This window comes from Loxodonta africana, chromosome 7 (genome assembly GCF_030014295.1).
Source record: "Loxodonta africana isolate mLoxAfr1 chromosome 7, mLoxAfr1.hap2, whole genome shotgun sequence".
NCBI classification, from domain to species: Eukaryota; Metazoa; Chordata; class Mammalia; order Proboscidea; family Elephantidae; genus Loxodonta; species Loxodonta africana.
In genome coordinates, this window is record NC_087348.1 from 53,166,760 (window position 1) to 53,179,281 (window position 12,522).

The following is a 12,522-nucleotide window of genomic DNA, read 5'->3' on the forward strand; positions in this document are numbered from 1 at the left end:
ATTTTATTACCCAAAAGTAACCGGTGATGCCATGGAGCCTGATAAATTTTCACCCACTGGCAGGGGAAGGACATCTGCCTCTGAGCAAATTCAAAGTGACAGTGGGAGAACAAAATAAGGTTGCTTTTAGGATCACACTCCATGAGCCCTGCTTGCTCAGCGTAGTAAAGACAGTAACATATAATATTCATATGTTGGGGCCAATGTACAGAAAATGGACTGAATTCAGATCAATATGCCTATCTTCAAAAGGATGAGTCACCTTGTTTTCAAAAGTAGAGCAACTACTTAGAGCTTTTCAAGGCCATTAAAAATGTTGGAACTGACTTCAGATACATATTTGTTTGAGATATGGCAATCAATCTCCCTGCCATGTTCAACTTCCCTTTCTACATTAAACTGCCTTCCTGCCTACCCCTTGCTTGAGAAAACAGTATCAGGCTTATGCTGTCCTTTGCTTATAAGACCCTACTGAAGGGACAGAGGTTGTATCTTGCATCCAAAGGCAGCTTGCTATTAGGCTACCCAGTGGCCTACCATTGGGGTGCCTAGAAGTCTTCATCATGACATTGTGTGAGGGTTCTACCCAACAGAAATGATAATATTTGAGTCAATCAGATCCTTTTTTCCTGGGAATTTAAACTGAAAGACTCAAAGAGAAGTTTCAGTTAATGGTGGGTGCTATTGCTGAACCAAACCAAAACTAAACCCATTGTTGCCCAGTCTAGTTTGACTCATAGTGACCATTCAGGACAGAGTAGAACTACTCCATAGCTTTCCAAGGAGTGGCTAGTGGATTCAAACTGCCAACCTTTTGGTAAGCAGCTGAGCTCTTAACCACTGTGCCATCACAGCTCCTTTTGCTGAAAACCAAAAACTCATTGCCATCAAGTCAATTCTGACTCATAGCGACCCTACAGGGCACAGTAGAATTGCCCCATTGTTTCCAAGGAGCAGCTAGTGGATTCCAGCTGCCATCCTTTTGGTTAGCACTTAATCACTGTGCCACGAAGACCCCTTTTTGCGGAAAGAGGTCCATAATTAACAGCCACATCCATCTAAGGAGATAGGAGTTGCTGTACAGAGAGAAGCAGAGAAGCCAGGAGTGAGACTCAGGGGTCCCTGAGCAGGGGCCCTTTGGGATCCGTTTAGGCATTCTAGTTTCAGTTTCAATTCCAAGGGCATCCTTACAATACAATTTCCTGTAAAGAAACTTGGTGAGTATCCTTTCCCACCAAAAAAGCTCTGACTGGAGAAATGTGGTAAACTAGACCTTAATCTGTTTTTGTTGTTGTTAGGTACTATCACGTCGTCTCCAACTCATAGTGACCCTATGCACAACAGAACGAAATACTGCATGGTCCTGCGCCATCCTTACAATCATTGTTATGCTTCAGCCCATTGTTGCAGCCACTGTGTTAATCCACCTCGTTGAGGGTCTTCCTCTTTTCTGCTGACCCTGTACTTTGCCAAGCATGATGTCCTTCTCCAGAGACTGATCTCTCCTGACAAACATGTCCAAAGTATGCACGATACAGTCTCGCCATCCTTGCTTCTAAGGAGCATTCTGGTTGTACTCCTTCCAAGACAAATTTATTCATTCTCCTGGCAGTCCATGGTATATTCAATATTCTTCGCCAACACCACAATTCAAAGGCACCAATTCTTCTTTGGTCTTCCTTATTCATTGTCCAGCTTTCACATGCATATGATGTGATTGAAAATACCATAGCTTGAGTCAGGCGCACCTTAGTCTTCAAGGTGACATCTTTGCTCTTCAACACCTTGAAGAGGTCCTTTGCAGCAGATTTACCCAACGCAATTTGGCTTTTGATTTCTTGACTGCTGCTTCCATGGCTGTTTATTGTGGATCCAAGTAAAATAAAATCCTAGACAACTTCAATCTTTTCTCCGTTTATCATGATGTTGCTTATTTGTCCAGTTGTGAGGATTTTTGTTTTCTTTATGTTGTGGTACAATCCATACTGAAGGCTGTGACCTTAGATCTTCGTTAGTAAGTGCTTCAAGCCCTCTTCACTTTCAGCAAGCAAGGTTGTGTCATCTGCGTAACGCAGGTTGTTAATGAGTCTTCCTCCAATCCTGATGCCCCGTTCTTCTTCATATAGTCCAGCTTCTCGGATTATTTGCTCAACATACAGATTAAATAGGTATGGTGAAAGAATACACCCTGACACACACCTTACCTGACTTTAAACCAATCAGTATCCCCTTGATCTAGTGACGCTGATTTTGTTGCATATTCAATAATATCTTGGGTGCTGTGGGATGGACTTTCGTTTATTGTTTACTTTAAGGCAACTGACTTCCTAAATGCAACCTCTGCTAATATTTCAGTTGGTTCTGAATGATTATTATTTTAACCATTTAATCTGAGATGATTGCCTAAATACCTATATCTTCACATGGGCAAACAGACTGTATTCTATATATGAGCTTTTAATATGATTATTATGTACACTGCTTCAAAGTGACTCAGCTGGTTTTGTAATTATCAATGCTATTTGCTGACTTTTTCAGTATCTGCATGGGAAATTGACAAAGAAATGATAATATAGTAAACATTTTTTGCTTTAAATATCTCCATATACCGCTTATAAGGGTGCCTTTGAAGACTTTTTGCTTAATAAGCCCAGTTCTGATCCTAGCTCCTCTGTATTTTCACCACACTACTTGGTGTCTTTGGCGTTTGCTTTAACCAATATTTCCTGTCCCCGTTACTCTCTGTTTTCCCAGGTGGGCTGAGGCTTTGAAATAATCCAGTTTGGAAGGGCAGCATTTTATTCTAGTGTGATGTGGAGTCCTGGCTTCATTAAAACATTAGTTACCTGAGGGTCAAATTTTTGCTAATTGTTTCCCAGCCAAATGTTGACAAGTGGTCTGTCTCTACATGGACCCCCAAAATACCCTCATGACAAAGTCTGCAGAGAAACAATGGAGAGTGGTAGATGGTGCACAGGCTCTGAAGTCAGGAGAACTCCCTGAATCCTGTATTCTCCACTTAATGGCTCTGTGATCACATTGCCTAAGGAACAGGAACTTTACCAGGGGAACAAACGGGAGGCCAGTCTGCTTTGTTGTGTGGGGTATTTCACTGGTCAACAGGGTTATTCAATGTCTTTCACCAAATCTTTCAGACTGAAAAGAGAGAAATTTCATCTAGGGCATTCACACACACACACACACACACACACACATGCACACACATATACCCAGGCTCAAAATTAAAGTACTAATTAGCGTATCCATTTTCTTTTTTGAACAAAAGCTGGTAATCTAGGAAGTATATTGAACAGTATTAAATAACTGATTTTGTACTTGGTTCATATGGGTTGGTATGAAACATTACATTTAAGTTCCTTGAATACCCTAAATACCTGTATTAATTCAGATAACATTAGCTACTATAAGAGATAAACCTCCAAATCTCAGTGACTTATCATAGAGAAATGTATTTCTTCCTTACTCTCTGAAGGAGCAGGTGTGAGTATGTATGTGAGTCCAATGGTCATCTGGGGATCTAGGCTGATGGAGGTTCTGCTATCTTCTAAACATGGCTTCCAAGGTCGCTTTAAGCATAAACACAAAGCCAGGAGAAAGAACAGAGTACGATTTATTTGTGGAAGGATTTTATGAGCCAGACCTAGAAGTAGCACATTTCTGATTACTTCCCATAGGCAGAGCTCAGTCACATAATCAAATCTATCTACAAATGATTCTGGGAGATGGGGACTAGCTATGATCCCAGGAAAAAGAGTGTTTTTGTGAACTCATAAACAGTCGTTGTTGCAGCCTAAACGTCTATCAACAAATTATCAGTTTCATCTTCTTCTCTCATGTAGAATCATCTCATGATCTCATCTATTCCCCAAGTCTTGTTCAAAGCCTTGATCTCCAGATGATACACAGTTTTCTCCATCATGTCTAGATGTGGGATGTCATGGGCTGACGATGTATAAACAAAAAAGACAAGTTGTTCCTCTCTACCCAGTATTCAATGGTGACTTAGGGACACCTGCACATAGTAACATATTTACAATGAGCACTTTCATTTAAAAAAAGGAAGAATGGGGGACACAGCTCAGTGGATTAAGCAATCATGAAACCCTTCTAAGCAAGCTTTAGTGAAATTCTTCTGCCTTGGCTCTGGAGGAATTTCCTTAATTAGATGCTGATCCATCTCTCTGGGAGGAACATCCTTTTCTTTCCATTGCTCTCCATGGGTTCGACTCCATCATAAGGAAGGTTCTTCTTTATCCATTATCCTCCATGGCCACATTTGAAATGCATACTGGAAATTTGACCTTCTGGGGCTTGTAGAGGTTTTGTAGTATACTTCTGATGGACAAATTTGAGGGTCCAAAAGTAGCTCTAAGGTTTAAACAATTAAAGATTATTTTGGGAGGCCTTATGGTTTCTTTGGCAGTCAACTGAATATTTCCATTCAGTTCCACGTGCCAATAAATATAACCAAAATTATTGCCTACCATAATTATCGATCCTGATTTATTTGTTTGCATCCCCCAAACTTAATGGTCCTACCTTCATACTATTGAAGTTAAAAGTCCAAGGTGGGAAGGCCATGCCCTAATTCTGTCTTAATGGCCCTTCGTTTCTCAAACCTATTTTATCTCTTACTATTTTGGGTCTAGAAACAATAGAATTTTACATTCCATTAAAGCTCCAAATTCCTGGACTTTGTCTAATTCCCTTTAATATTTGCAAACAAACCATCTCTTTACTATATAAATAGAAAAGACAGTCATATTAACATTCTGCCTCTTTTCAACCATTTCTCTTAGAGCAGGGGTTGGCAAACATTTTTCTGTAAAGGTCTAGATAGTAAATACTTTAGGCTTTATGGGTCGTAAGTCTCTGTCACAGTTACTCAACTCTGTTGTTATAGGGCAAAAAAAAAAAAAAAAAGCTCCCATAAAACCAGTTGCCCCTGAGTCGATTGTGACTCTTGGCAACCCTGTATGTGTCAGAGTAGGATTGTGCTCCATTGGGTTTTTGTTGGGTGATTTTTTTTTTTTTTTTTTTTGCTAGTAGATTGCCAGACATTTCTTTTAAGGTGCATTTAGGTGGATTCTGGAAACCCTGGTGGTGTAGTGGTCAAGTGCTACAGCTGCTAACCAAAAGGTTGGCAATTCAAATCCACCAGGTGGTCCTTGGAAACTCTATGGGTAGTTCTATTCTGTCCTATAGGGTTGCTATGAGTCGGAATTAAGTTGGTGGCAATGGGTTTGGTTTGGTTTTAGGAGGACTTGAATCTCCAACTTTTTGGTTAGCAGAAAAGAGAGTTAGCCTTTTGTACCACTTGTAGACAATATGTAAACAAATGGATGTGGACATGTTCCAATAGACCTTATTTACAAAAACAAGTGATGGGCTATATTTGGCATGTGAATTTGGTCTGTGGATTATTTTAATCTACAACTATAACCATGTCTAAAAACCAGTGGTATTTCTCATTGTTTTCCAGATAAAACCCTAATCCCTACATACGAGGCCTCTCACGGTCTGACTCCTGATTACCTTTCTACCTTTGTATCTTGTTATTAAACTTCATTAATATACCCCTATTTTCAATGAAGGAGCCCTCATTTCACAATGGTTAAGTGCTTTGCTGCTAACCAGAAAGTTGGCAGTTTGAGCCCATCAGCAGCTCCACTGGAGAAAAGATGTGGTAATCTGCTCTCATAAAGATTACAGGCTTGGAAAACACTATGGGGTTGCTATGAGTCACAACTGACTCAACAGCTGTTATGGATTGAATGTGTTCCCCCAAAATAATGTGTTATAATCCTAACCCATATAGCATGGACTGTCAGAAGAATGAACAAATCTGTCTTGAAAGATGCACAGCCAGAATGCTTCCTAGAAGTAAAGATGGTGAGACTTCTTGTTTTGTACTTTGGATGTGCTATCAGGAGGGACCAGTCCTTGGAGAAGGACATCATGCTTGGTAAAGTAGATGATCAGTGAAAAAGAGGAAGACCCTCAATGAGACGGACTGACACAGTGGCTGCAACAATAGGCTCAAACATAGCAATGATTGTGAGGGCGGTGTAGGACCAGGCAGTGTTTTATTCTGTTGTACATAAGGTCAGAACCCACTCGATGGCACCTAACGACAACAAAGTACAGGTGGTTATAATCCCATTTGGCAGTGAGGTTTCTTTGTTATGTTAATGAGGCAGTATTAATGTGGGGTGTGTCTTCAATCAATCTCTTTTGAGAAATAAAAGAGCTGATTAAGCAAGGAAAGGAGGAAGCAGAGATAGGGAAAGATAGATGCCATGCTATATAAGATCTCCAAGGAACCAAGAAACAGAAGCTGAAAAGAGACAATGACCTTCCTCCAGAGCCAATAGAGAGAGGAAAGCCTTCTCCTAGAGCAGGCACCCTAAATTTGGACATCTAGACCCCTAATAACTGTGAGAAATAAATTTGTTAAAGCCACCTACTTGTGGTATTTCTTTTATGGCAGCACTAGACAACTAAGACAAGGACACACAACAACAACAACAATTTGAATGTAGGAGTCCCTGGGTGGCTCAGCTAGTTAAGCTCTCGGCTACTTATCAAAAGGTTGGTGGTTCAAACTCACCCAGAGGCACCTTGGAATAAAGGCCTGGCAATCTGTTTCTAAAAGGTCACAACCTTGAAAACCTTATGGAGCAAAGAACTACTTTGCAACCAAGGAGTTGCCAGGAGCTGGAATCAACTCAATGGCAAATGGTTAATTTCAGCGTGTCAAAATAGCATAGAGAATATAGCTATAAACCACACCCAGTGTCCGATTTGAATTGACATAGCTGATTATTATTACTACCTATAATTTTGCTTCAAGCCTTGACAAAATGACTTTTCAGTATGGCAGAGTAGTCAAAGGAGAGCTGGACTCAGAACTACTGGTCCAGCGTTCTAATCCCGGTTCTGCCATGAAAAATCTTTGTGATCTCGGGGAGGGCACTTAACATTTTTGGACTTCAATTTTTCCATCTCAAAAATTAGAGAAATATACTAGAGAGCCTCCAATGCCCCTACTCACAATATGATTCTATACTCTGTTGTTGCCACTATAACAGAAAATGATAACTTCATAAAACGATAAGAAATTTCAATGATGAAATATTTTTAGAAATACAACCTTTTTTTTTTTTTTTAATGTTTCCAAAGGCAAGGACAGGTAATAATTACAGAATCATTAGGAAATATATTTAAAAAGCTTTTCCTACCAATGTTATAAATATACACACGTATGAGCCCTATGCTCACACATGAAACAATACAAATCTATGACTGTTGGCTAACATCTTTATTAAAAAAAGGTAATAATTACAGAATCATTAGGAAATATATTTAAAAAGCTTTTCCTACCAATGTTATAAATATACACACGTATGAGCCCTATGCTCACACATGAAACAATACAAATCTATGACTGTTGGCTAACATCTTTATTAAAAAAATAAGATTTAAATAAATTAGTTAAACAAAATGAATGTGAAACAAGTGCATAACTAAGCGAGTTAACATCTTTAAAGAAATGAAGTCATGAAATATTTTCACTTTTGAAGGAAGCCTTAGATTTTGGAGAACATGGATATATATACAAAAGGCAAGGCTGATGTAAAGGGGATCCTAGAAAACACAGTGGTCGTTTTTTTCTTATGGCTAATTCTTTCCAAAAGAGTTATTACTCTACACAAATGTTTATTTGTAGATAAGTGCATGGACCTGTTAATTTGCCTAAACTGCTTTCAAACCTACTTTCAAAAAAAAAAAAAAAAAAAACTCTTTCCTCCAAAGAAGTGGGATTCCAGCTTTTTTTTTCCCCCTACTTCTCAACAGAGAGTTTTACAGAAGTCTGACAACATTTGTTCAATTTGTTTAAGCGATGGAATACGTGTGGGTTAATTTCCACAGGCCCAAATTAATATTCCCTGTCTTTGCCCTTAACTAAAGCCTTAAGAAAAACTTACCAGGACCTAGTACTAATAGTGTGGAAATCCTGTCCCCTCTGCCCCAACAGAGAGAACCACACTGTCTCAATACTCCATGTTTCAGAGGAAGAGAGGAGAGGTGGAACTGATGTCACAATTTCCATGGACTGGCATTGCTGGGGACAGCCTCTTCAGCCCAGCCTCAAACTTCCTCTTTCTGTGGTTTCCTACCCCCACCTTTCTGATCTTACTTTCTGTAAGGAAACCATCGTTGTGTTTCTTATTAAGTTCCAGGCACAGCACTAGGCATGGAGGCTACGATCATGAAGATGCTGGCCATGTTCCTGAGGCCCCAACAGTCTAGCAGGAGACTGTGTTGCATTTAGCTCTTTACCTGCAATGAGGCAAAAATATGGCCTCAGTTACTGCCATTGGCTTTTGAGACTATTGTAACTCCTTTATGATTACATCTATATGTCTACATGTTTGTCTCTCTGTATGTAAAATGACTCATATTGTCATTTCCTCCCTGTACCCCAGGTATCCCCATCTCTAAGAGGAAAAAATTGCGGTAGAGAGCTTCTAAGATGATTAAACAGGAAAGCGCCCAAGAGTTTGTGAGTTAAAACTGAATAAAACTTATGGAATCAGACCTAGAAATACAGGGTTGAGTGGTAACAGGGTCCCAGCCTTAGCACTCTCAATTCCCAGAGTCCCCACCCATGCCAGGAGAACACGTAGCAGTGGGGTCTGATGACACCCTGGCCCACAGTGGTCTGCAGCATGGGCACATTGTATACACACTGACTTTTTAGGTATCTTGGTCGTCAGGACCAGGGTACGTATCCTGAAACGCCCACTGTTCTTTATTCTTTCATTTCACTGAAGGAGCAGTAGCTGGGCCCCAGGCCTCGCACAGTGCAGTCAGTGCTGTCGCTGTCACACTTGCCACAGTGACATTCAGTGGCCACTGGGTACGTATACAGGGAGTCTGCATGGTGAGCACAGCCGGGCACTCTTACTGTCTCATACACCAGCTCCTTGAAGGTACATGTCTTCTGGGTGTTGGGCCGGGCTGGGTCCTTATATACCAAGTCCTGAAGAGTTTAAGAAGGGAAGAGTTAAGTTACAACATTCTTGAAGTTTCTGTTTAGCTTTGTCAAAATGAGACAGGGATTCAATACTGCTTGCTCTAACATTTACCTATTCAAACCCACTTACAGAATTTCTAACCAAGGAAACATAACCTCACAAACTACCTATATGCCATGTGACATTTCCTGATTATTCTGGAAATCTTTTGGAAAATACATCTTTCCTTCTCCTACTCTCCACAGCTATATAAAAATATTAATTATATCTCAAACTCTAAAGGGAATTTGAATATGAAAAAGTGAATAGGGAAATATGGCTTAGAATTTTGAGTTGACTTCTTGTACTTATTCAATACCCAGCCATGGTATTTTCAGTTTCCTCATACGGATGTGAAAACTGGACAATGAATAAGGAAGACCAAAGAAGAATTGATGCCTTTGAGTTATGATGTTGGCGAAGAATATTGAATATATCATAGAATGCCAGAAGAAAAAACGAATTTGTCTCAGAACTGCAGTAAGAATACTCCTTAGTAGTGAGAATAGGGAGACTGCATCTCATGTACTTTGGGCATGTTATCAGGAGGGACCAGTCTCCGAAGAAGGACATCATGCTTGGTAAAGTAGAGGGTCAGTGAAAAAGAGGAAGACACTCAATGAGATGGATTGACCCAGTGGCTGCAGCAATGGGCTCAAACACAGCAACGATTGTGAGGATGGTGCAGGACCAGGCAGTGTTTTGTTCTGTTGTATATGGTGTCTCTATGAGTCAGAACCGATTCGACAGCACCTAAAAACAACAACAACACTTACTCAAAAGCTCTATTAATGACAATTTAAACCATATGATAATAAAGATTTTTTCATGATACTGGAATTTAATTTCTCTGAAAAATTATTTCCAAATAAATTGCCCTGTGTATTTATAAAAAATAAAAAAAGATGTTATACAAAATGTTAACGCTTAGCTTACAAAGTTTGTGAATGTTCACATTACTCAGATTTCGAATATTCCATTACTTTGTAAACATTTTTTTCCTCTTAAATGCTGTATATTTTGTAGGGCTCTTGATTTAAAGGAAACCCTGGTGGCATTTTAATATCGTGCTATACTGCCTATAGAAGACCCTGTGGCGTAGTGGTTAAGTGCTACGGCTGCTAAACAGAAAGGTCAGCAGTTCAAATCCACCAGGTGCTCCTCAGAAACTCTATAGGGCAGTTCTACTCTGTCCTATAGGGTCGCTATGAGTCAGAATTGACTCTACGGCAACGGGTTTGGTTTGATTTTTGTTTTTTGATTTAAAAAGGTATAGCATAGTTGACATATAAGAAGTTTTAATCCAGGCAGAAAATGTTCATTACAACAATTTCTAGTGAAAAAATTATTTACACTGAGTAAAGAAATTGGGACTGGTGGCTTAATTTATTTAAATGTCATTCTTCCAAGTCTATATCCAAACATGGTACATTGTACTGTACAATAACTTGAGTTTGATTAATCAAACTATTAATATAGATACATAAATTTTATAAAGTATATTTCATTAAAAAGTGCTATTTTCAATTTCAGTTTATAGAGTGAAATTCTGCATAGATAACCAGGTGCTACAGAAAAAAAAAGGGGGGATTATCTATTTACTTGGATTAATGAAAAAAAGCTATGAGAATAGAGACGTGTGGTTTTATGCCTCTGCACCTTGGTTTTCTCAACAGCATAAAGTAAGGGTTAGGTTTGTTGATTCATTTTTTGTTCTAATAGCTTATGAGGATTGATTTGTGTTCTCTAACATCTTATTGGCATTTGTACTCATGTGGAGCAAAAAGACAATTTTTTATAACTTGGCTGTTTGAGTTTTTATGTGACTTGGAAACATTTGAAACATGTCTGTACTACAAAAATATGGCCTCAGTTACAGCAATTGTCTTTTTGAGACTATTGTAGCTCCTTTACGATTAAATATATGTGTATGTTTATATATTTAGCTCTATATGTAAAAACTAGTGTCATGAATGATTTCCCCCCAAAATGTGTGTAAATCCTGCCCCTATGATGTTAATGAGGGAGGATGGGCTGCAGTTGGGTTAGTGAGGCAGGACTTAATCTACAAGACTGGCTTGTGCCTTGAGACAGTCTCTTGAGATATAAAAGAGAGAAGTGACCAGAGAGACAAGGGGGCCCCATACTACCAAGAAAGCAGCACCGGAGCAGAGCATGTCCTTTGGACCCAGAGTCCCTACATGGAGAAGTTCCTAGTCTTAAAACAAAAGTCTTAGGGAAGATTAATGAGAAGGCTGACAGAGAGAGAAAAACTTCCCCTGGAGCTGACACCCTGAATTTGGACTTTTAGCCTACTTTACTCTGAAGAAATAAACTTCTCTTAAGCCATCCACTTGCGATATTTCTATTACAGTGGCACTAGATGACTAAGACAACTAGTATGCTTTTTTTTTTTTTTTAATTCAGAGCTGGTGTATTACTGAATTGATCATTCATATCCACCTTAGGCTGTCCTAAGTTTACTCAAATCAAATGTAAGCCAAACATCTATATGATATCATGGTAATTAACCCTAATCACAACTCAGTGTTGGCTAAGGGACTCAGGGCTGTTATTTGAGAGAAACAAAATATTGATAAAGTGACATTAATTGAAGCTTGTCTTGTACTGACACTCAGCATTCTCACTTTCAGCAAAACGAAGTTCCTACCCGAGTGTAGCAGTAGCCTGCACACCAAGTGGTATTGATGCTTATGCAGAAGCGGCACTCCTCTTTCTCCACTGCGATGGTGACATTGGTCAACTCACAGCTACTGCAGCACATTGCTTTCCAGCAACAGAAAAGGAAGTAAAACTGGATTGACTTCATCCTGGGCTAGGAGACAAACAATGAGGCACATTAGAAACCATGAAACGAGAGAATTATAATAGCTCTGTAAGTTGACCAAACCAAAAAGAGTTGGTCTACCCATCCTCCGCCATCGCATTTTGCTTCAGCGAGTTTTTTTCTGCCTTTTTTCTTTTCTTTACATCTTTACTTTTCTTCCTCCTCTTCCTTCTTCTTTGTTTTGTCAAAGTAGAAACACATTATAACTCAAAACTCCAATATAATGCTTAGGAGAGAATAGTATGTAAAGATTAAGTATTACTGGTGTTTTAAACTGATTATTCTGAAGCAAGTAGTTGTGATCATTAGAGGTGCCCTTCAAAAAAAAAGTGCCCCCTTGTTATTGCATTTAAAGATGATTTTTCATTAAAAAAGAAACAGATAATTCAATAGTAGAAATTTACTTTTTCATTTTTAGCATCTCATAAATATTGGTATTTACTTTTGCCCACCTTTCTTTAAAAATAGACTATTTCAGAGGTCAGGTGAACTTGTCTATAGAGTCAATTGCTTGCTAACAGTGATTACAACGTATTATTACCCATATTTAAGAAGCCAGATTGATAAGCATAA

The 12,522-nt window shown here is 39.1% G+C and overlaps 1 protein-coding gene across 1 annotated transcript; it reads right to left on the reverse strand.

Moving 5' to 3' along the window:
- Window positions 1-8,836: 8,836 nt before the first annotated feature.
- Window positions 8,837-12,125, reverse strand: FSHB (follicle stimulating hormone subunit beta). The gene is made up of 2 exons (XM_003412306.4): window positions 11,773-12,125; window positions 8,837-9,067 (listed from the first exon to the last, which is right to left on the reverse strand). The coding sequence occupies exons 1-2, from the start codon at window positions 11,929-11,931 to the stop codon at window positions 8,837-8,839; spliced, it is 390 nt and encodes a 129-aa protein (XP_003412354.1). The 5' UTR covers window positions 11,932-12,125.
- Window positions 12,126-12,522: the final 397 nt, after the last annotated feature.

What these genes read in the sequence shown, in the direction of transcription:
- FSHB (XM_003412306.4), bottom strand. Translation starts at nt 11,931, where the DNA reads ATGAAGTCAATCCAGTTTTACTTCCTTTTCTGTTGCTGGAAAGCAATG. An exon ending in CAGGCTACTGCTACACTCGG is followed by an intron (nt 9,068 to 11,772) that starts GTAGGAACTTCG and finishes TAAACTCTTCAG; the next exon opens with GACTTGGTATATAAGGACCC.